Source organism: Leptodactylus fuscus, chromosome 1 (assembly GCF_031893055.1).
Source record: "Leptodactylus fuscus isolate aLepFus1 chromosome 1, aLepFus1.hap2, whole genome shotgun sequence".
In the NCBI taxonomy this organism is placed as follows: Eukaryota; Metazoa; Chordata; class Amphibia; order Anura; family Leptodactylidae; genus Leptodactylus; species Leptodactylus fuscus.
The window spans coordinates 172088244-172112104 of NC_134265.1; the positions used below are offsets into that span (position 1 = coordinate 172088244).

At 40.1% G+C, this 23861-nt stretch overlaps 1 protein-coding gene across 1 annotated transcript in view; it reads right to left on the reverse strand.

Moving 5' to 3' along the window:
• The window catches only part of SLC44A1 (solute carrier family 44 member 1), a 105412-nt gene that overhangs the window by 44618 nt on the left and 36933 nt on the right, over positions 1-23861 (reverse strand). Inside the window, exons 3-5 of the mRNA XM_075280050.1 lie at positions 15354-15496; positions 14012-14148; positions 7134-7227 (exon numbers count right to left, since the gene is read on the reverse strand). Of these exons, the coding sequence (XP_075136151.1) occupies positions 7134-7227; positions 14012-14148; positions 15354-15496 (374 nt within the window). The remainder of the gene's footprint in view (positions 1-7133; positions 7228-14011; positions 14149-15353; positions 15497-23861) is intronic.

Sequence of the window (23861 nt, forward strand, 5' to 3'; positions counted from 1 at the left end):
CCAATCACTGGGCTTTATCCAGTTGGCTGAGTTTGCTGAGCTCTGAACATTTTTTTAAAATCTTATTATGCCACCTTGGGGCCTGGTGCACATCTGCGTCCAGTCTTCTGTTCAGGAAGTCCGCATTGGAACTCCCCGAATGGAATGCTGAACGAATTGACAAGCAATAAGCAATGAAAGCACACGGACCCCATAGACTTTAATGTGGTCCATGTGTTTTCCGCATGGTGTCCGCACGAGTTCATGAAGTACTTTTCTTTCCACATGATTTGTACGGACAGCTCGCGAAAAACACACAGACCCCATTATGGTCTATGGTGTACGTGTGCTTTCATAAGCTCACCGCTTGTCAATGCGTTCGTTATTCTGTACGGGGGGGTCCCCATGCAGACTACCTGAACAGAATACCGAATGCAGATGTGAACCAGCCCTAAGCCTATTTAAAACAATAACAGATGGGCAACAACTTTAAATAGATACTTTTAGGGGCATGTTTATAAAGCCATTCCCAGAAGTATAATGAAACAGTGGCAGTTTAGTGGCTCAGAATGACTCAGAATGGTGTAAAAAAATGAATTACGGAGGTCTCAGCAATTGAACTTTTATCAATACTAAATTGCGTTGAAACTTAAATTGGAAAGATAAGCCCTTTAGAAACGTTAAATGGGTTTTCCAGGATCTGGTGAATTGGGAAAAATAGGCATAAAATAAAACAATATACAGTACTCTCTTGGTAAATCCGACTACTGTTCAAGTAACTGTGCTCAGTCTTGGCTTAGAGAGATTATGCCCTACAATGCTAAAGCCAGCCACTGGCTGCAGAGGTCATGTATAGACAATACATCCCTTCTGCAGCCAATTTAGTGCATCATAACAGAACTACTCAATGTTCAAACACAGCAGTCATTAACATAACAAGCAGATCAGGCGTGATAAGTGTTACTAGCAATTAGTGATGAGCGAGTAGTATTCGATGGAATACCTCGCCGCCATAGGAATACGTGTAAATGTAAGAATATTCGATGCATTTAACTCCTTGGTGTTCGGCCGCTTACACGCATTCCTATGGCGGAGAGATATTCGATCGAATACTACTCGCTCATCTCTACTAGCAATCACTCAAAGTAGGTAAGCATCCTACTTTCATTGTGGTTGCTATTAACTCTGATCACATACCTATTGCAGAGTGTCCTATGTAGCTTAAGAGTCTCTGTATTTTCTGATGCACAGGAACTCTCAGATGCACTGCAATTACTGATGAAGTAAAATAAAGGGGGTTTTCCCGTCTCCCAGTTTCAGCAACTTTGGCTGCTGTCTCTTCTTCTCAGTTCCTCAAACAGTCAAATCCGCCTCCCCCCAGCTTGCTAAACAGGATTCTATATCACAATATAGACTTGGCCTTTACCATGACCATAACATTATTTATTATGATCACTTGAAATCAGAAGAGAGCGGACTCAGTGTTATCTTTGGGTTTACACCGCTTTATCAGGAAACCGCAATTACTGAACTGCTTGTCCTGTAGATATCAGTGAGAGCACTCAACCCAACCTTCTACCTCCAAAAAAATAGATAAGTGACTGACATCATTTATCCCATCTTATTAGACATATCCACTTCCATGGAAACAATGTGTAAAGAAGGGGGAGAATAATTTCACATATCAGGCAAACAAAGCAGCATTGCTAAAGCAATGTATTTAGGAAAACTCTCTTTAATTTACATAAGAAAGCAGTATAGATAGGATCTTGGAGATGGGAATACCCCTTTAATACTTCTTAATACTTATGGTGCATCTTCAGGCCCCATGCACCATAACAGAAACTACAGCATTTTTTTGTTTCTGCTTTGCATGTAGAGAGTTACCAACACTTTTTTATGTGTGGAAGAGTTTTAATTTCAGTAATGCATTTTTTTTCTTGTTTTAAATACTACTATTGTATTACCAACTTAATAGTAGAAAGATGTCTGATTATCACCTGTTCATTAGCCAGTAAAAAGGATAATACTAACTCACTATTACTTTCATACCCACTGTGGTATAGGTACCAAGAAGAGCCAGAATCTAGCCAGTTCCTAAACATCTGAAATTATGGTTGGGTAGTATACTAGTCTCAAACTGGTATTGTCATCCTGGGAAGGACCAAAAACCAAGGACCTTCCCACCTCAATCAGACATTTATCCATTAACTAAAGTGTTAATATAGTATAAAAAAAAACCAAAAACATTTTTTATCAAAATAAAAAATTCTTCTTCTTTTTTTCTTCTCCTGTGTTTCTATTCTGGCTCATGGGACCACCCAAGATGTGCCAAAACTATAATATTAATAACTGAGAAATGTCTGGGAACTCCTGTGCAGCAGAAAGTGAAGCTAATGAACTGACTCCTACAGCTATACAGGGGTCCTTGCACTAACTGTAGCAAAGTAAGTAACATAGTAGATGAGGATGGATGAAGACACAAGGTCCAACCTATAACCCTACAGTGTTACACCAGAGGAAGGTAAAAAAAAATCCATGAAGTGGTTGTCCCATCATTGCCCCATGTCAGGGGTGAAAAAATTGTTCTCAAATAAAAATCCAGCAATCAATATAACACCCAGGATCAACCAGTCAGCCCAAAAATTTAAAACCCATAACCTGTAAAACTTTTCAGTTCAAAAAAGGCATCTGGACCCTTCCTGATAGATCCATATATCACTGTTCTTACAGAAAACAATCCCTGACATTTCAAAATCTTAAAAGTCCACCTGGTAATACCTCAATCATTTTGTTGTGGGGAATACTGCATTGATTATAAGATGGTTTCTGCTCCTAATGTGATGCTGGTGGCTCTTCTCCCCTGATAGAAGCTGCAAATCTCTTGGTTTTGCAAAAATTTGCTCAAAAACGTGGTCTTTAATTAGATAATGTGGTCTGCTTATAGTTGAGGTAGATTCTATAAGCTTTAATAAAAGAAAAATTGGTCACTGAAAAAACAAAATAAAAAAAACAAAAAAACAAAAAAACAACTATTTAGTCTTTAAAGAGAAGGGTCTTCTCAAAGGAATGGTCTTCTGGAGAGCTTTCATTGTATTAATTCTTGCTATGGACACTTGGTTACTAGTGATATTTTACTACACTGACTATTTGTTTTAAATTAAAAACTAAACTATTAATTTAAAAACTCTAATAAAAAGGTAAATCTCTCTTAAACCAAAGAACTGGATCAATGATCCCAATAACTATGGTAGGGTAAAAAGTAATTAAAGTTATGGTCATACAGTATGTATTTAACACACATCATTGTAATGGCTTATCAGGTATAAACATACTAAAACATACTAGGCAAAATAAGCTGCAAACTGGTACATACATTGGCATACGCTACATGGCTAAATTACATTATCAATAATATAACAAATATCACATCCTATGTGATGGCCTTGGGCTGGTCTTACACGACAGTAAGTTTAGTCCGCAAATGGTCCACAATTGAGGGTTCTCAATTGTGGACCATTTGTGGACACATTGTATTCAGTGCAGCCTCTTACACCACCAGATATTTTATCTTTGGTGTGCCGTGCCGTGACTGAGGTCCGCATTGAATACTGCATGTCCGCAAAGTCACAGACATCACAGCACTGCACAGACTGTACAGAACTCTATGGGTGCGTGCAGCTGGGCACAGACGTCTGCAGAATGACTACTTGCAAAACCACTACGGTCATTTAAGACCAGCCTTACACATTTTTAAAAATGTCACCATTAACTTTGAGTTGCTTTTCCATAGAACATTTTTAGAGAAGAAAATTTGCAAAGCTACCGTATATATAATTTATGATACATTAGTGTAAAAATAAAATGTACATTTTTCATATCTATACTATTTCCATTCACGGTCACAAAGACCCAAACCATGAAGAATAGTCCCTCTTCAACAGTAGGATGATGACTTCCACTGCAGACACTTGGTACACTAGTGTGTTTCATTCACAATGGGTTACACTTAGGTTTCACTCACAATGCCAAGGAAACCCAATCCACAAAATATTCCAGGAACATTTACTGTGCTCACATTGTCTGCATGCTCGGTCTGAAACTTGGTAGGGAGTCCCGATAGAACAGATGATCTATAAATACAAAGCATTGCAGCGCTCCAGTTCTCAGAGACTATGTAGCCAACAGCTTCTTGGCTGCTCTGACGTTACTTCTACCAGTTTAATGAACTGCCTTTTTTGAAAGATGGCAATCTACGACAGTTTCAAGAAAGTAGGTCACTAAGATTTCATCTAAAGAGACTGCATGGCGGAATGCTTTATTTTATGTACATTTTAACAGGTTTTCCCAATGCCAGAAAAACACACCCTGCGGTTTACAAATGTAAAATAACAGTAACTGACTAATGCACTCTAAATTTCAAAACTTCTTGGATGGGCTACCTTTTGTAGGTTTAGAGTTTCTCCTGTGACACTCCAACAAGGCCTTGGGTGGCAGGGACCTTTCTCCCCCACCTAGGTAGTGGTAAGGTTTAAGAAGGGGCAAGGCTCATATTGGCCCCCCGATTGAATCCCAGGGGCCAGCGAACTCATAGGGATTGATACGGTAAACTTGCTTTTTGAGGTTTCAGCTTGGTACTGCCCTTGTAAGGGTGGGAGTTCTGGGGTGCACAGGGAAAGTTCCCAGGAAAAGTTTAGGGAAATTGAGGTACCCAGTGACCTTTTGATGACGCCAGATGGGGAAAGATCGAAACAACAGGATATATATTTCCTGTGCTAAATTACCGGCTGTTTCCTCCTTTATGTATAGAGCTACTGTATATATTTGAAGTATTCTCACTTTTGTACCTATATGGTTTTTAGGGGTGTATATTAAATGTTATGTTTTCATTTGATATTTCATCAGTGCTATGAGTATAAGTTTCAAGCCCACCAGTATTCTTCCTCCCTGGGCCCGACCTTTTCAATCACAATGCAGTGGCCCCAGTAACCAGCCATCTTGCAGCATCTTTCTGCTTGGGCACATATCCCTGGCTCACAGAGCTAAGAGAGCCCTAGCTTAAGTCAAGAGCCGGGCAGCTGACTATTGACAGGACCTCAGGACATAAACAACCAGAGGCAATGAAAAGGTACGGTGCTACTACGGAAAAGAAATACCGTATTTTTCGGACTATAAGACGCACCGGACCATAAGACGCACTAAGGTTTTAGAGGAGGAAAATAGGGAAAAAAAAATTAAGGAAAAAAAATTGGTGAAATATTTAATAACCTAATAATATAATATTTCACCAATGTAAATAGAACCGGGGGCTTTCGGACACAGGGATACCAAATGTGTATGTGTTTCACAGTAATGTTTTTGTTTTATATGTATTCTAGGGATATGGGGGTGATTTGAACATATATCTATATCTATCTATCTATCTATCTATCTATCCATCTATCCATCTATCCATCTATCCATCCATCTATCCATCTATCTGTCTCTGTCTGTCTGTCTGTCTATCTATCTAATCTATCTATCTATCTATCTATCTATCTATCTATCTATCTATCTACCTATCTATCTCCTATCTATCTGTCTGTGTCTGTCTGTCTTTCTATCTATCTATCTCTAATCTATCTCATCCATGGATGGAAAGAGACACCCTGCAGTGAAGCTATGCAAGAAGAGAAAAAGGGGCGGGCCAGACGGGTGAAGGAGGTGTGGTTTTCTAAGCAAACTTGAAAACACACCTCTTTCACCCATCTGGCTTGCCCCTCCTTCACTGCCTCTCAGATCTGGCTCTTGCAATGAAGCCACACAGGCAGGGAAGTAGGGGCGGGCCAGACGGGTGAAGGAGGCGTGGTTTCAAGCTTGCCGAGAAAACCACGCCTCCTCCTCCCGTTTGGCCCGCCCCTCCTTCCCTGTCTGTGTGGCATCATTGCCGGAGCCAGATCTGAGAGGCAGTGAAGGAGGGGCGGGCCAGACGGGAGAAGGAGGCGTGGTTTTCTCGGCAAGCTTGAAACCACGCTTCCTTCACCTGTCTGGCCCGCCCCTACTTCGCTGCCTCTCATATCTCGCTCCTGCAAACACGCGACACAGACAGGGAAGGAGGGGCAGAGCAGGCAGGCACAGCACCGCTCTCCTTTTGATTCTCATAGACAGGACACAGACGCTGCACACGTTGCATTCGGACTATAAGACGCACACACATTTTCCTCCCATATTGGGAGGAAAAAAAGTGCGTCTTATAGTCCGAAAAATACGGTATATACAGGTTAGTGACATTTTAGGAATCTGTGTCAGGTAATATTTGTAAGCAGCTGAATAGTGGGCCAAAAAAATAAATGTTTCAGGTGGGCCATAGGATATACCCAGGGCAGGTCATCAGTATGAAAAATGTTTTTTTCTGGGCCCAAAAGTAAAGGCACTAGAGAGAAAATTGCCAAATTTATTAAAAACCACAAGCCAATTTCATTTTCTCTCTCCCATATAGTCAGCATATTAAATCTATGTCTGCTACAAGGAAGTCAAAATTTACACTACAATTTATACCATCTCCTTAGCTGATTAACTTTGGACCGGAAATCCCCTTTAAACTGCTGTAAAACATGCCATTCTTAGTACATTTGGGCCAATGTGTATAATGTGAATTACAATCACAATAATTCTTGCTATAAATATAACAGATGGAAAAAAAAATCAGGACACATGATGGCAGTTGTCCACATCTTTTCAAAGGCACCTAGAATTTACATTGTCAATTTCCACAAACACAAGTAGCAACATGATTACTATTAGAACTTTTCTGAATCCAAGAATTTTTAGTCACAAAGGAAAGGAGAACTTAAAGAAGACCTTTCATGTCCTCTGATACCTGCAGTTTTATATACCACTAGAAAGCTGACAGTGCGTTGAATTCAGTCTGTGAAGGACGCCCCTCCTGACAGTAGAGTCCATAATGCTATACTATCAGAGGGGTCGTTCCTTACCGCCCAGCCATGACGCTGAGTGGTGAGAAACGCCCCCTCCCCTCCTGACAGTACTCGTCCATAAACTAGTACTGGGGTCCTCTTTAAAGTGGAGTCCTCAAGATGTTGTCAGATATTCTTGCAACTAATATAAGTAACTGATAGCAGAAAAGGGAAGTGTATACAGTTTATATAACTTACCTTTCTGGCACTGGAAGCCTTGGGCATGAAGACTCTGCTCTTTTATCTGTAGTGTACTGGCTAGGGGATAGTGCATAATCACATAAATATGAACCTGTTAGAAATAAAAACAGACAAAAAATGTAAAAAGCTAAACATATAGAAAAATACTATCAATAACTATGCCCTAATTTACTGCTGTGACCTCCCATACCGCAATGCTAATCCAGTGTTTACTTCACTGTAGATAACATAAGTTACATCTCACTGTGGTTGCCAATGCTAGGGAACTAAGAGGGAGTCTATGATGAAATACGACATATCACTACAGCCACTAGACTAGTGGCAGTACTCAAAGAGGGCAGCGCTACTGAGAAGATACTTAGGAAACATCTTTATGCTGGTTACCTGTCACTATGCAGCAGTTTTCCACTACACGTTCTCATCCAAATAGCACATCCTAGTTTAACCCTCCCATACAGTTCTGAATGGCCAGTACTTGGGGCTTGAGTAAAGTAAATTACAGTTCACCCAGAGTAATTGTAAAGCACACAATTCGTATCATCACATTCATAAGAAAGCATAAAATAAAATTAGCATATGTTACTTATTCTACATGATAAACACCATAAACCTTAAAATTCAGATGGATTCACATTTAGTATTGGTGTTTTCTGACCATCTCACATTCCAAAAACAAAAAGGAATCAAAAATTATCAAAAAGTCTTATGTATCCTCAAAATACAAGCTCTTGTAATGCTACATTGACATAATAATAAAAAAAAAAGTTCTGAACATGGGAATGCAGAGAGGGATAAACTGTTACTGGTATAAGGTTAAAATGTTAGACTGCTAAAAGACCAAAATGTACATAAAGGCACTATGGTTATGTGCCAGTAATATTTATTTCCGGAGGGTTTTTGCAATTTTAATTTGATTGTTAGGGGGGGGGGGGGGGTGTTAAAGTTCAACTAAACTTTTGATTGTTTATAATGCCAGGGTCTGGGGTTGCTAGGTGGGGTGGCATAGACACACAGGTCCAGTTTCTTTTAATCCAAAACAAAGGTAGAGTTTTATTTTCACTCAAAAAAGCTAGTGCAGCAACAAAAGGAAACAGTACAAAAATAAATACCTGCCCGGCTAGGCTCTAACTAAACATAGAATAGGTTACCTCATCTTTTTTTTTTTTTTCCCAAGATGGCGCCGCACTGAGTGGCAGCCTCGATACAGAGCTCCAAGCTGAGAGCAACCTTTATCTTTCCTTTTCACTCTTTTTGTCTGTATCTTCAAGAATCCTCTAACCAAGCAAACTAGCACTATGAATTAGCAACTATAAATCGAATGGAAGACCCTGTGAAGTATTTTTTTTCCTTTTGTTTCTATTGTTAAAACATGGACAAGATTCAAGACCTGATTCAGCTGGAGTTTTCCTGTTTGCACATGTTCCTGTTACCAACCCCCCAGGAGCTAAGGACAGCATGTCTCACCATGTGGCATGGAGGAGAAACCTGCATGGAAGTGTGGACTTCTTCTTTCAAGGAGATGATTTTTGGCGTCTATTGCTAATGTGTGAAGATACCTACAGCTGACTGGTATTTCTTTCTTTTACTGTGGACACGTGGGACTCTGTTACAGCCTGGGAACCTACCATCACACACCTACCCCATGAGTTTATGGAAGCTTGGCAAGAGAGCAGCACCCTGTCTACCTGGATGGCTTCAGACTTCTTGGGCAGTAGAACACAGTGGTAAGAAGAAAGGAGGAGGGCTTGTGATGAAGGACATTTGGGGCATTTTTTGTAGTTAAATGGACAATAGTGCTGATGCAAGATACCGAACTATCAGCTGTGAGCATGAGATCTCACTACCTACCAAAGGAACTACCACATGTTATCATGATAGCTGCCTATGTCCCCACCTCTGCAAAAAAACGTTTCTGCCTGTTATATCTACATGCTGTGACCCCTCCTCGTGTCCTCCAACCACGGTCGGCTGTATTATTAACATCACTCCGCACAGAGAACTAAATGATCCTGCAGTGTGTCTGTTTCTTTCTTTTTAGTTGCTATGATTCCTAGGATTTCTCTATCTGCCATGAGCTTGTATGTGTTTCTCTCTTGTTATATACTACTGTACCATCTATGAAACTGTATCACTGAAATTTCCCCATTGTGGGACTATTAAAGGATTATCTTATCTTAGAATAACAGAAATCCAAAACCAGTTGAATAATTCAGGACACCGCTCCAAAAAACGACCTCTCTGTTTGGCACTTCAGCCAAGCTCTGCCAAAGTGTTGCTGCTGGAGCTGGCTTCTTAAGCTTCCTTGACGAGTAGACTCTCAACAGCTGAGTCCCTGCCGGAACATCCCCAAAGTGTGGACTGGAGGGGGGTGGAATGACAGGTCCCACTACCAACCTACCTGCCATTCCTAAAAATCCAGCCCAGTAACTGGAACTTTGAAATAACTCTCAGCAGACAATAGTTATCTGCTGAGAAATGTTCTTCCTGGAGTTTTCTCATCTAACCCACCTTAATATTCTGGGTGAAATGTACACCCCCTCCATTAGCTGATCAGCCATCGGCTTACAATTATTAACAAATTTTGGCTACTTTCTGTGAAAACCTGCACTTTATTTTTCCCCTTGCTTCTGTCCCCTGCTTCTCACTGTGTATTGAGTACAGACTTCTGTAAAATGAAGAGAAAATTATAGGAAAGGGTCCAACAGTTATACTTCAGGCATCTTAAAACATAGATACTAAGGTTACAGTGTTATCTATATTATTTTCAGCTGCACATAAATATCCCAATCCAAAATGTGTTTTCAACCAGTGATATCTCTGGAAATAATACAGGTAAAACTGTATGTTTTATAATATCCAAGATATAAGTGACCCTCCCTCCCTCCTCTCATTTCCTCTTCATTTTACACAATTCGGTACATCAGTGGTTTTCCAAACATGGTATGTGCCATGGTGAAATATCCTCCCTCTTCCCCTGTGCTTAATGGTAGTTCATGCGGTTCACCACCCACGAACTACCATTATACTCTAGGGCAGAGGTTCCCAAACTTTTTTTTCTCGTAGACCACTTTCAAAATTTTACTGGTTTCCGTGGACCCCCTGCTGCTACATTTCTACCATATTCCCAAAACTTGTCAAAAAATGTGAAGATTAGATCTACCGATGACCCCCGACGAGTCTCCCGTGGACCCCTGGGGGTCCACCTGGCCCACTTTGGGAATCACTGCTCTAGGGTCTTTTCTGATCCTCACAGTATGATTAGCGGAGACCCAGGGGAGGTGAATAAACAGTGTTACTCACTGTCGCTGGGCTCTGGCACTTTTCCCTATGCTCTTCTGGCCTCCAGAGATGACATCAGGATGACACGCAGGTCATGTGGTGTATAGACCCAAAATTGTGAGATTTTTTATTTTATTAATGTAGGGGCCAGTATGGGACATTATACTATAAAGAGGGTCCACAATGGGGCATTATAATGTGTGGAGAGGCCATTATGGGACATTGTAATGTGATATAATGTAATGAGAGACACAGCAGTACATTGTACACAGTGAGAAGTAGCATACAGCTCTAGATAGAAAAGTAAGGGAAAGAATAAAGAAGTGCAGGATTTCACAGATGTGTGAGCCAAAATTTTTAAATACAGTATATTACTAAATTTATTAATGACAAATACTGCCATTAAATTAAAAGGGTTTCCCCATTTTACAACAAAAATTCTTCGTCAATGAAAAAAAACAAAAGCATTGTGGTTTGGTGTTTTTTTGACTTGCGGTTTCAATTTTAAGATCTCCAAAGTACACACATTTACTATCAGTGAATAAAAAATATTGGGAAAGATTCATGAAGATTTGCATGATCAGCGCCAGTCTTCATTACCTCATAACCAATCAAGGGAGGTGGCACCATATTTATCATAAAAAGTATCCACTACTGGGCCATACACCAGGAGGGAAATCTGCACTAGCTGTGAAATTTCTGGTGTAAAATATAATATTGAATCTTGTAGGGCCAATGGCCACAAGTCCCTGTAGCCGGGGACAATTTTTTTTTGCGCCAAAAAAAGTCTGCACAAAAATATTGCAAGTTTTTATGCCTTGTACATGAGAAAACGGTAACAAAAACAAGGCGTAATAAATCTATTCCATTATTTAAATATACAGAATAATTGCACAGTTTCTTATTTGATTTCTTTTCCTTCATCATTCACTACACCATCATTTAAGGCTACCCCTTAAGCCTTATAGCCATAAGGCTATCCCTTGCTTACAGATTAATACGTAAATCTTTTAATGTTGCTGTAAATGTAAATCTTGACTTGAAGATATGGGAGACTTTCAGGAGAACTAGACCAACTTGAGTTTGATGTGCATAAAGTGACTACTATCTTAAATATAAGTTCTAAAACAGAAATATATATATTTTATTTTCTTCAAACATTGATCTTCAAGCTTACAAAAGACCTTTCACCACCTCCACCAACAGTTCTTAGCATCAGTTAATAGGCGCCGTTTCACTGATTCTCATTTCTCTAGCCGCCACCATTAGTTTGGTGCGTGATATGATATTTAGGTTCTGTACTGTAAGGAGGACGGTGTCAGGCAGGAGCAGGCAAGGTGTAGGATTCTGTGCTGTGACTCTGGCAGCCTCTGATTTGAGCTCTGCATCATACCCCCTGCCTGACACTGCCCTTCTGACATTACGGAGCTTAAAACTAACTGTGCTTGTGGCTAAGGAATGGTGGAGGCTAGAAAGACATATAGACATATTTTTCACAGGTAAGCAAAATACAAACATCCATCCACATGATGTAAAGGAACATCAGTACCGGCAAAATTGTTCCAATGCTTTATAGCCCAATTGTGATGAACTTTGACTAGTGTGCTGATATGCAGCGTGGGTGTGGTGTTGCTGGGGCCCATTGACCCAGCCGGATTTACTATTATTTATGCCAGTTTACAACTATAACGATACCTGAAAATTACACCAACAATGAGCTGGAGAAAATTTCAGTACAGGCGCACGGCCCTACTGGATGATGCATCTAATTCATGAGGAAATGTACTCCTTGTTAGAAAAGAGGCGCATACTACTTAGACAACAGTGATAGGAAGACCGATGTTTAATACACCAAATAATCAGTTTTCAGAGGTACAGTAGTATTCAATGGGAAATGACCCGCACTACCTGTGCCCAACCCCTATATGAACCTGGAGCCAACTGCTTCCAGATCCATACATCCCTCAATAAGCCCCATTGTTCCCTGTAAAAACGGTGCAGTGGGAGGTTTTGGGCTGGACCAGAGAGACAGGCATCACCCACCTGATAGTAAAAAGCATGATTGTGCTTAAATAAACTGAAATGATTGCTAAAGATCAGTGGGGACTAGAGAATTTAATAAAAATTTCAACTGTGCCGCAATCAATACAGAGGCACCTATCAAAGAATACAAGGAGTTAGAAGAAATGGTTAAAGATCCCCTTTAAGATTTATCTCCCAGAAAAAAATGGGAGACGTCAATGAGAAAAGAAGCTGGCCACAGCAGTCATGTGCGGCCTGAAGAAAACACCAAAGCAGCAGGACCAGGCCGCGTTTGGATACAGTGCAACACCAGGGACAAGAGAGTATGGGTTTGTTCTTGTTTTTTTTGTTTTTCATTTTTTCAACTTCCCCTCTTATTAAAATTGTGGTTATCCTGGACAACCCTTTTAGCCCCTTAAGGTCCAACCCAATTTTTCTTTTTGCATATCTGTTGCCATCATTATATTTTTTTTGGTCCACACAGTCACAGGATGGCATATTGCTTGCAGGAAAAATTGTACTTTGTAATGGCGCCATTCAATATCCTGTACAATGTACTGGAAAGCTGGAAAAAAATTCAGAATGAGAGGGAACTGGGGGGAGAAAAAAAAAAAAACGCATTGAACAAATTTCATGTGGATTAAATTCTTACGGCATTCGCTGTGTGATAAAAATTACCTGTACTCTCTGGGTCAGTACGAATATGTCGATACCAAATTTATATAATATTTGTAATGTTTTGATACCCTTTTAACAAATTAAAAACTTTGCATGTTCTGACACCTGTAACTTTTGTATGGAGCTGGGTATGGCGTTAATTTTATACGGGACAAGGTGACATTTGTATTGATACCATTTGGGGAAAGGTCTGTTGGTTTGCTCACTTTTTTTTTTTTTTTTTTTTTTTTTTTTTTTTAAGGAGGCAAAAGTGTTGAAAAAAAAAATTTGACATTTGGCTATTTTGATTTTTTTCTCCTGCTACGCCGTTCACCATATGGGGCGCACAGGGATACCTAAAATGTTTATGTTTACTTTTATTTGTTATCTAGAGAAGGTTGGGGGGTGATTGGAGCCTCAATAATGTCCCACCTGGCTAAGGCCTTCTTGCAGCGCTTTTGACAAAAAGTTTGCAGAGGAAAACTCTGTGGACTTTCTGCTTCAATTATATGCCGTTTCTGTAGGTATAATTGACATGCTGCAATTTCCAAAACCGCAACAGTGTTCACAGTGCATCCATGTGTTCACAGTATGTATTTTAATGCAAAGTGGGGACTGGATTCTCTAAAATCCCATCAACTTTAATATGACTGTAAAATGAAGGAGAGAGCTCAGTTCCTGAGCCCACTCCATACAGCCCCATACGACCTAGGATATGCTATTACATCCTGGGTCGTTAAGGGGTTAAAAATGAAACACTTTCCATCAGAGATAGAATATGGATATGTCAATTCTAATCGGTACTTACTTAGCCTAATGTTTATGACTTATTCTCAAAGATAGACTATAAATTATAAATTCACGGACAACCTGTTTATTTTCTGATGCATTTGGTAAGTTTTCATTTCCAGACTTACCATTTGTTTCTGCAAATTTTTTTACATCGTCTAGAGTTTTCAGCTCTTGCTGAGGGCACTCAGAAACACACAAAGCCATGGACTTTATTTTTCGGTTTATTAAATCCAACTGGCAAGGGTCCAGAAAAAAAACATACCTAACAGTGACAATTACGGGGGAAAAAAAAGAATGTTACAGATACAAAGGTTATTTCTACATGAATTAACGACAACACACAATAACCATATTATAAGACAAAACCAAAAGACCAGTTCAGCTTGTGTGACTGAGTGTCAATAATAATATTTATATATTTACATTCTTTTTATCCACATTTTAACCACATCAAAATGCATGTAATTTTTTTTTTCCGATGCAGTTCTGATACAATTTTTTTTTTCTTAATGTAGATTGTGAGCCCCACATAGAGAAAAAATGTACATTGTGAGCTCTATCAGTATGTCTTTGGAATATGGGATGGAAATCCATGCAAACACGGGGAGAACATACAAACTCCTTGCAGATGTTTTTTTGCCCATGGTGGGATTTGAACACCAGGATTCCAGCGCTGAAAGGCTGCAGTGCTAACCAATGAGCCACCATGTGGCCCCTACAGTTCTGATACAATTGTAACTGCATCACAACAGCAGAGTGTGAGTGTGCTCTCAAAGCTGCACACCATCCTATACTTTCCACCCAGTAAATATAGAAATTCTTCTTTCAATATCACTAAGCTTCCTAGTGGTCCCCACATAGTATCACAATCTCCATGGACCCCAAAAATTTTAATGTTCATCAGTTGACACTAGACATCTAATAATGCTTCCCAGTGGCCCCAGACACCTTATAATGCTCCCTAATGGCACCCAGGCAAGTAGTAATAGTCCCCAGTGGCTGCCAGACAAGCAATAATGCTCCCCAGTGGCCACCAGGCAAGTTGTAATACTATCCAGTGGCCACTAGACAAATAGTAACAATCCCCAAAGACCCCCAGGCAAGGAATAATGTACTATACAGTATCCCCACACGGTAGTTGTGCCATCACTCTGCCTGAGTGATAGAGCAGGAAGCTAACACCTTCCTGCTTCACCGTTCTGAAAGGGGTCATGTGGCCATTTTTCCTCTGGATTGTGGAGGCAGTGCAGTTATTAATCACCATTTCAGTAACAGACCGGATAAGCATGTTTAGGAGAAGACCAGAGAGCGCTGTTGGCCAACACATTTTGTTTTAATTGATACCAGAGTCAGCAATGAATTAGAGTGTCATGTAAACACTGATCACAGGTACTGACTTACCTGTAATTTATGAGAGCATTATGCATTCTCTTTAATAGAATTATTTCCAGCAAACATCTCACTTACTTGCGGTTGGTATGGTCAAGTCCACTATTATCAAAGCCTTCGACCTTTGCGTTTTTCTGCCCACAAATATTTCCATAGCTGTCATAACCATAAATTAAACGAGAGGCAGCTCCGGTGGCAATAGAAAATCCACAGATAAAGCCCTAAGTTATGAAAATAAAATAAAAATAATTAAATTGCATTACATTAAAAAAACAGAAATCAGATCATTCAAATTATGCAGTATACATTTTAAACCTTCTAGGAGAGATAAACTACCGGTAAGCCTGAAAATATTTTATGCAATCAATACAAAATAATTCAAATACACATATGCCCTGCAGGTAGCCCTGTGAGGAACATAGAGTGAGATGGTCTATAATGTACTTTGGACCACATGAATTTTCATACTAATCAATTTGCATGAAAAATGTTTTTGTGTGTAAAATAAAAGATAAAACCTATTTATTTTAAAAAGCCATGCTATATTCTGTTTTTATCTTAATAGACATATGTAACAAAGTTTAACATGACTTACAACACTTCTTAACTTTTCTCTTTTAAGCTAAGGTCCCACATTGAAGAAAAACAGTTTTTTGTTGCAGATTTTGCTGTATTTTTTGTGAAACCCCGGAGTGTATACTAAAGAAACGGAAAATATGAAGGAAGCTCTCCCTTTTGCTCAATCCATACCTGGTTTTGGCTTAAAAACACTCAGCAAAACCTGCAATTTTGCAGTGGTTTTTTTTTTAAGTCAAAGTCAGAAGTGGATTGAGAAGAAAGGAGAAGTATAAGAGTATCCTCTATATTTCCTATTCCTTTTGCAGTCACTTCTGGATTTGGCTCAAAAAAACCACAGCAAAACACATTATAGTCTATGGGGTCCTTGTGCTTTCACTGCACACCGCTTGCCAATGTGTTCGGTAGTCCGTTCAGGGGATCCCCATACGGACTCCCTCGAATGGATTACCGACGCAGACGCGAACCAGGCCTCACCTCCGGCAGTTATCTGTTTTACACAGCTGAGGCCCAGGACTAGCTGCTGGAGTTGGAAAATACTCAGACTTTGGCAGATTAACCCCCGCGAATGTCGTGATCAATAGAAATCACAGCATCCAGGTGGTTATAGGACAAGACTGCTCCCCTGCCACCTTTACCTACTCCTTTAAAAAAAAACACATAACGTAAAAAAAGCAAAAACAAACAAACATGTAATGTATTCTCATGTGCATATAAAACCCCACTATTCAAAAATTGTTATTTATCCCAACTGGTGAACCCCATAAAAATGTGCAATATAACATATTTTAGTCCCCTTGCTTTATCCAAAAAATATCAATAAAAAGTGATCAAAAAGTCATACATATCAAACATTCATACCAATAAAAACTACACCCTGCCCCACAAATAAACAGCCCTTGCTATCTCTGATGATAAAACAGTAAAAAAAAAAAAAAAAAAAATTATACTGTGACCCCAGGAAAATTGTTCATTTTCAAAAAAATTACATTTTATTTGTAAATGCAGTAAAATATGATTAAAGAAATATAAATATGGTATTGCCGTAATTGTAATGACCATATATATCGACCAAATATATAATGACTGATTATATAAAATTAATATAAACTATACAAAACATTAGATGTACTCCAAAATGGTGCAAAATGAAAGTACATATCGACATACCAAGAATAAGCCCTCACTTAGCTATGTTGACAGAAAAATAATAATAATAAAAAGCTATGGATTTTGAAAGGCAAGTAAGGAAAATATGAAAAAAGTTGCAGAGCGTTAAAATAAAAATTACTCTGCATTAAAGGGTTAAAATAAAATGCAGCTATTAAAGAGGACTTTTCACATCCTGTGTTCACACAGAGTTGTTTGGCTCAGGAATTTGGAATAGGACTGTATGGTGAGGTGTTTTTTGGAGGAGGAATTTGAGTCAGTTTCCTGACCAAATTCCTGAGCCAAACAACTCCGTGTGAACGCAGCCGTAGGCACATGCGGTGTAATACACCGCTAGAAAGCCGTCAGTGCGATGAATTCAGTGCGCTATCGGCTTTCCTGTTATGTGTCCCTGCTGAAGAGCTATTGGTGCCGTTACTGTAGCTCTTCAGTGTCAGAAAGGCGTTTCTGACAGTCTGTAAGGAATGCCCTTCCTGACAGTACAGTCCATAGCGCTGTACTGCCATGACGCTGAGTGGTAAGGAAGACCCTCCCCTCCTCCTGACAGTACTTGTTCATAGACTAGTATTAGGGGGGCCTTCCTCACCGCTCAGTGTCATGGCTGGGCGGCAAGGAACGCCCCCTCTGACACTGAAGAGCTATAGTAATGGCACCGATAGCTCTTCAGCTTGGGCACATAACGGGAAAGCCAATACTGTGCAGAATTCAGCGTACTGTCGTATTTCTAGCGGTGTATACCACTGCATGTGCCCGAAGACGTGAAAAGTCATCTTTAAAAGGATATTCCCATCTGGGACATTTATGGTACATTCACCTGAAACGTGCATCTATTGAAGAACAAATGTCATATTTTGGCTGTAGAGAGTGAAAAGTATTCCTTAGTGTCCCATATGGAAATAGCTCCAAATTTAAAAACAACCACAACTTAATCAAGCATTTGCAGGAAGAATAACAGCATAATGGAGGTCTATGAAAAGATACTTCAAAATTCTTATGCCATAGGCAATATAATTCAACTCGCCCCTCGTTCTTCATCGGCTGCTCCCCTTTGCCAGTCCCTTCACTGGCTACCCATTGCCCAGTAAATTGAGTTCAAGTTACTAATGTTAACATACAAAGCCATCCACAACCTGTTCCCTCAATACAGTATATCTCTGACCTAATCTTCTACTGCCTGCCCACACGTAACCTCAGATCCTCCAAAGACCTCCTACTCTGCTCTGCTCTGCTCTCTCTTCTGCTCCTCGCACAACAGTCTCCAAGATTTCTCCCGTGCATCCCCCATACTCTGGAGCTCCTTACCAAGACACATAAGACTGACCCTCACAATCACAGGATTCAAGAAGGCCCTGAAGATTCACCTATTCAGGAAGGCCTACAACCTCCAATAACAATATCACCACACCACCATCTGTACAGTCTCTCCCCTCACTTTCTGTCTCTATCCCTCTCCCCTCATAGACTGTAAGCCCTTGCCGGCAGGGCCCTCTACCCCACTGTGCCAGTCGGTCATTGTTAGTATTATATTTGTCTGTATATCTCATGTACTGTATGTAAACCCCTAAATGTAAAGCACAATGGAATTAATGGTGCTATATAAATAAACAATAATAATATACTGTATATACTCAAGTATAAGCCAACCCAAATATAAACTGAGGCCCCTAATTTTACCACAAAAAACTGGGAAAACTTATTGACTCGAGTATAAGCCTAGGGGGAAAAATGCAGCAGCTACTGGAAAATTTCAAATATTAAAATGGTCGGAGATTTTGGGTGCAGTAGTTGCTGGGTGCTGGGGACGGGGAGGGGGTGTTTTGGTTGTCTGTCTGCCCCTTCCCTGAGCTTGAGGACTGTTTTTTCTTCCCCCACTTGGAATTCAGCCTGGCTGAATATAGGGTATCTGCAGTGCTCCTATTAACCCCTTCCTGACGGAACAGGAGCACTACAGATACCCTATATCTAGTAGACCGGGCACTTTCAGACACAGGGATATCTAATGTGTATGCGTTTCACAGTCATTTTCTACTTTTGTATGTATTCTAGGGAAAGGAGGGATTTAGAACTTTTAATTTTTTTTTTTTTTTTTTAGCTTCTTTTTTCCCCCACTGGAGGCGGGCCCCAGCACTGAAAATGCGATGGGGGCGTCCCCACTGCTGCTCGAGAACACGATCCTTTATCTTTTTTTTTTTTTTTTGCCCTATTTTATGGGAGATTCTATACATTAATATTGTGGCTGGTCATAGACCCTCCCACCTTAAAAAAAAAAGAAAAGAAAAAATATTTTTTTTTCTGACTCGAGTATAAGCCGAGGGGGGCTTTTTCAGCTCAAAAACTGGGCTGAAAAATTCGGCTTATACTGGAGTATATATGGTAGTTCCTAACAGACACATTTTTATGCAATAAAACTGTGGACATTGCAAGAACTATCAGATGTCAACAGCATGACCGATATTTGAAATGCTGGACCTTTGCCAAGAACTAAGAATTTATTATTGGAGTCCAGAGATGCAGCAAAGGATTCATATTGCTTTGTCTCCCCATAATACACAGCATCCTGGCAGGTCCCTTTCAAGTAGGAAGACAATCTAGTATAGATCAATTCCTATACACTCACCTTCAGTTAATCCAATAACTATCATGATGTTGAGGAAATTCCAATTCTACTTGAGAATGGACATAAAGTTGTCCTTGAATAACTTTACAGCTATGCAAAAACTTTTCCCCAAGTTGCCATGCCTGAAACAAAGGCTACTTCAGAGTTATTGGTCTCTAGGCAATTGACAATTTGCAGTTTTAAGACTAATCTTAACACTCTGAAGTGTCCTCTGATGACACTTAATATTCTGATGGCACTGCTGCAAAATGAAGAGCTGCGTTACTTGCAAGTATGTTAATTTGTTATTGATCTGTGGCACATCTCAATCTCTGAAAGGTTTTATTTCAATCTCAGTGCCTGTATCCCCCGTTTGGTAGTAGAAAACTTTGCATGCTACACTGCATGCAGATCAGTATGTTATTTTCTCAGTGGTAACAAACACGTAACTGAAAATAGGTTAGCTTTTACTTACTGATAATTTACAGATTTTTGCTACTTCAAGCAAGAAAACCCCTCTCTGATATGTTCATGCCATGCTCCTTTTAATGCTGATTTTGAAACATTTTGAAGGGAGGCGTTTTTTTGGACTGTATTCTGAGGCGGATTCCCACGTCAAAATCCGGTCCCCATCCCCCCCCCCCCCCGTCCCCCCAGCCCCCATAACTGTCCCCCCCCCCCCGTCCCCCTAAGCCCCCCCCCCCAAATTTCACTGGTGTATTTTGTATATCGATTGTGGGTGTCCATAACCGTCATGTGATCATGTGCATCTCATTTCGAATATCAGTGAAAAACCTGTGATCGGTTGTTATGGAGACCTGGAGTAAAGCTGTGTGTATGTGACCTTGTGTAACAGTGTCATTGACAGTACCCTGCCCCTTTAACCCCTTCCCAACATTGCCGTAATAGTACGGCGCTGCTGGGAAGGGCTTCCCGCAAACTGCCATACTATTACTGCGGATGCATGGTGCGCACACAGAAACTGTGTGCGCACCATGCACAGCGGGTGTCAGCCGTAATACACGGCTGACAATGCCCCGTAACACCCGCGGTCGGAACCGGGTCCGATCGCGGGTGTTAACCCCTGATATGCCGGCGATCAACATGACCGCCGGCACCTCCGGGGTTCCGTTCTAAAATGGTGCCGATCGGCACCCCCCGCGCCGGTTTCGGGGGGTGCCGGTGTTCGTAGGGGGCAGCCCGGGGTCTGATCAGTGACCCCGGGTCTGCCCCTTCACTTACCCCGTCCTCGCACCTGGCTGATCCTGCCGTAAATGAAGCTGTCAGCCTGTGCGTCCACACAGGCTGACAGCTTCCTATACAATGCAATACACGTGTAACACGTGTATTGCAGCATATCTCTATTGAAGCAGTGATCAGCCGATCACTGCTTCAATCCCCCATGGGGACAGAAAAAAAAAGTTGGACAAAAGTAAAAATAAAAAAGTTTAAATAAGTTTAAAATAAAATAGAAATAAATAAAGCCCCAAAAATCCCATTTTCCCCATATAAAATGTTTTATTATGTAAAATAAAGAAAAATAGAAAAAAACATTACATATTTGGTATTGCCGCATCCGTAATAACCTGAACAATAAAATTAAAACATTATTTAACCCGAACGGCGAATGTCGTAAAAAAAAAAACGTAGAAAAACGCACAAAATAATGATTATTCACCACCTTTCCCTTACAAGATGTTCAATAAAAAGTAATCAAATGATCAGATGAAAACCAAAATGGTGCCAATAAAAAGAAGAGGTCTTCCCGCAAAAAATAAGCCCTCAACCAGCTCTGTCTAGCGAAAAATAAAAACGTTATGCCTTTCAGAAGATGGCGATGCAAAAATAATTGATTTTTTCCCCTGAATTGAATTCTATTCTGCACAAATAGCAACGCATTAAAAAATCATATAAATGAGGTATCGCCGTAACCGTACCGACCCGCAGAATAAAAGTAACTTGTTACTTATGCTGTACGCTGCACGGGAAAAAAAATAAATGCTAAAAAGCAATGCCAGAATTGAAGTTTTCTTTTACATCCCACCCAGAAAGAGTTAATAAAATGTAGTCAATAAGTTACAGGGCCCAAAATAGTGGCATTGAGAAGCTCATCTAATACCGCAAACACCAAGCCCTCATATGGCCACATTGACAGAAAATAAAAATCTACCATGTACAATGTGAAGACAAAACCCCCAAAAGTCGCCAAATCATTAGGACATAAGTGGCTGCGACTAGAAGGAAATGTGTAAGCAGTGCCAGTGTTTTCAGGGGACCCCCCATATTTAGAGCTTATGAGAGAGCATACACCAGCGCTGATCCCCCAGAATGCCCCTCTTCCCTGTCCGCATCATAGGAGCTGGTGGGAAAATAGAATGGGATTTGGTGTACCCAATTTACTCCGCACAGCTTACACATTCACTTCGGGGTTACTAATGCTCACTACATCACTTGATAAATTCTTTGAGGGGTGCGGTTTTCAAAATGGGGTCACTTTCTAGAGGTTTCCACTGTTTTGACTCCTCAAGGGCTTTGTAAATGCGACATGGTTCCTGAAACTGATCACAGCCAGATCTGCCCTCTAAAAGCGCTTTGGCGCGCCTTCCCTCCTGCGTCTCGCTGTGCGTCCATATATTAGTTTACACCCACAAGTGGGGTACTATGGTAGTCGGGAGAACTTACATAAATTGTGGGACGCGTTTTCTCCTTTAACCCCTTGTGAATGTGCAAATTCTAGGGCTAAACGAAAATATTAGTAAAATAAATTCAAATTTGAAAATTTCACCTCCATTTTGTATTAATTCCTGTTAAGCACGTATAGGGTTAAATTACTAGGTATATGTTGTTTTGGCTTATATAAGGGGTGCAGTTTTGAAAATGGGGTGATTTATGGGAGGTTTTAATACAGAGGTCTTTCAAAACCCCTTCATAACTGGATTAGTCCCTTAAAAAATGGGTTTTGGAAATTTCTTGAAAATTTTGAATATTGTTGTTTCACTTGTAAATCTTATAATGTCTGTAAAAATTAAAAGGGCTCCTAAAGTTTGATGCCGACATAAAGCAGAGATCTGGGACAGGAGATTTATGATATAATTTTGGCGGTCTGACTATCTGTATGCAATGCACATCATATCAAACTTTATAAAATGCATATTTTTCAAAATTTCCACCAAATTTCCAATTTTTTCATAATTAAACACAAAACATATCAACCAAAATTTACCACTAACATGAAGTACAATGTGTTACGAAAAAACAATCTTAAAATCACTTTGGTAAGTTAAAGCGTTCCAAAGTTATTGCCACATAAAGTGACACATGTCAGTTTTGAAAAATCGAGCTTGGTCAGGAAGTCAAAAAGTGCCATCGGCGGGAAGGGGTTAAGGCTGACATAAAGTAGTGAAGAAAAGGCATATTTGGCTCTGACTTCTGCATGAAAAACTCTACCACACCCTCCTCCTCTCTCCAAAACCGACTAGCTATAGATATGATCACAGCAGAAAGAGGTGGAGTCTGCTCCATGATTGGTGAAGAATGTTGTACTCACATTCCAGATAACACTGTGTAGAAATTCCAGGGAAAGAAAAATATAATTTAGGGGGGAATGTGAAGGTAGACCATGTCCATTCTTATTTTTATACACGCTTTATACTGCTTAAGAAATTATATTTTTCTTTGTGCAACGTTTATACATTAAGATGGCGCCTGTATCCGGTACCGCACCCAGAGGCTGACGCACACGATCGTCATGTGGTTTACAAGAAAGACAGTATCATTTCTCTGAAATCGAAAGCTAAGAGATGTTGAAATTTAAGAGCCAATGACTGATCGCCAGTGTATTCGGATACAAGACATATACGCTTACAGACTGCCGTTATCTTATCTTTCTTGCATTCCTGTATAAGATTTGTGACTTTCTCAATAAACCTGAGTACTGTGTGAGCAGGCAAAAAAAAAAAAAAAAGGTGTGGTATTGTGTGCAGTAGCGCGTATCTAATCCTCCATTGTGTGGTATTGTGTAAAGACGTGCGTATCTAATCCTCCGGCGTATGGAACTGTGTGCAGACGCTCATCTAATCCTACGGCATGTGGAACTATGTATAGAAACACGTATCTAATCATCCGGCATGTGGAACTATGTGAAGACGCACATATCTAATCCTCTGGCGTGTGGTACTGTATGAAGACTCATGTATCTAATTCTCTGGCATGTAGAATTGTGTGTAGATGCACGTATCTAATCC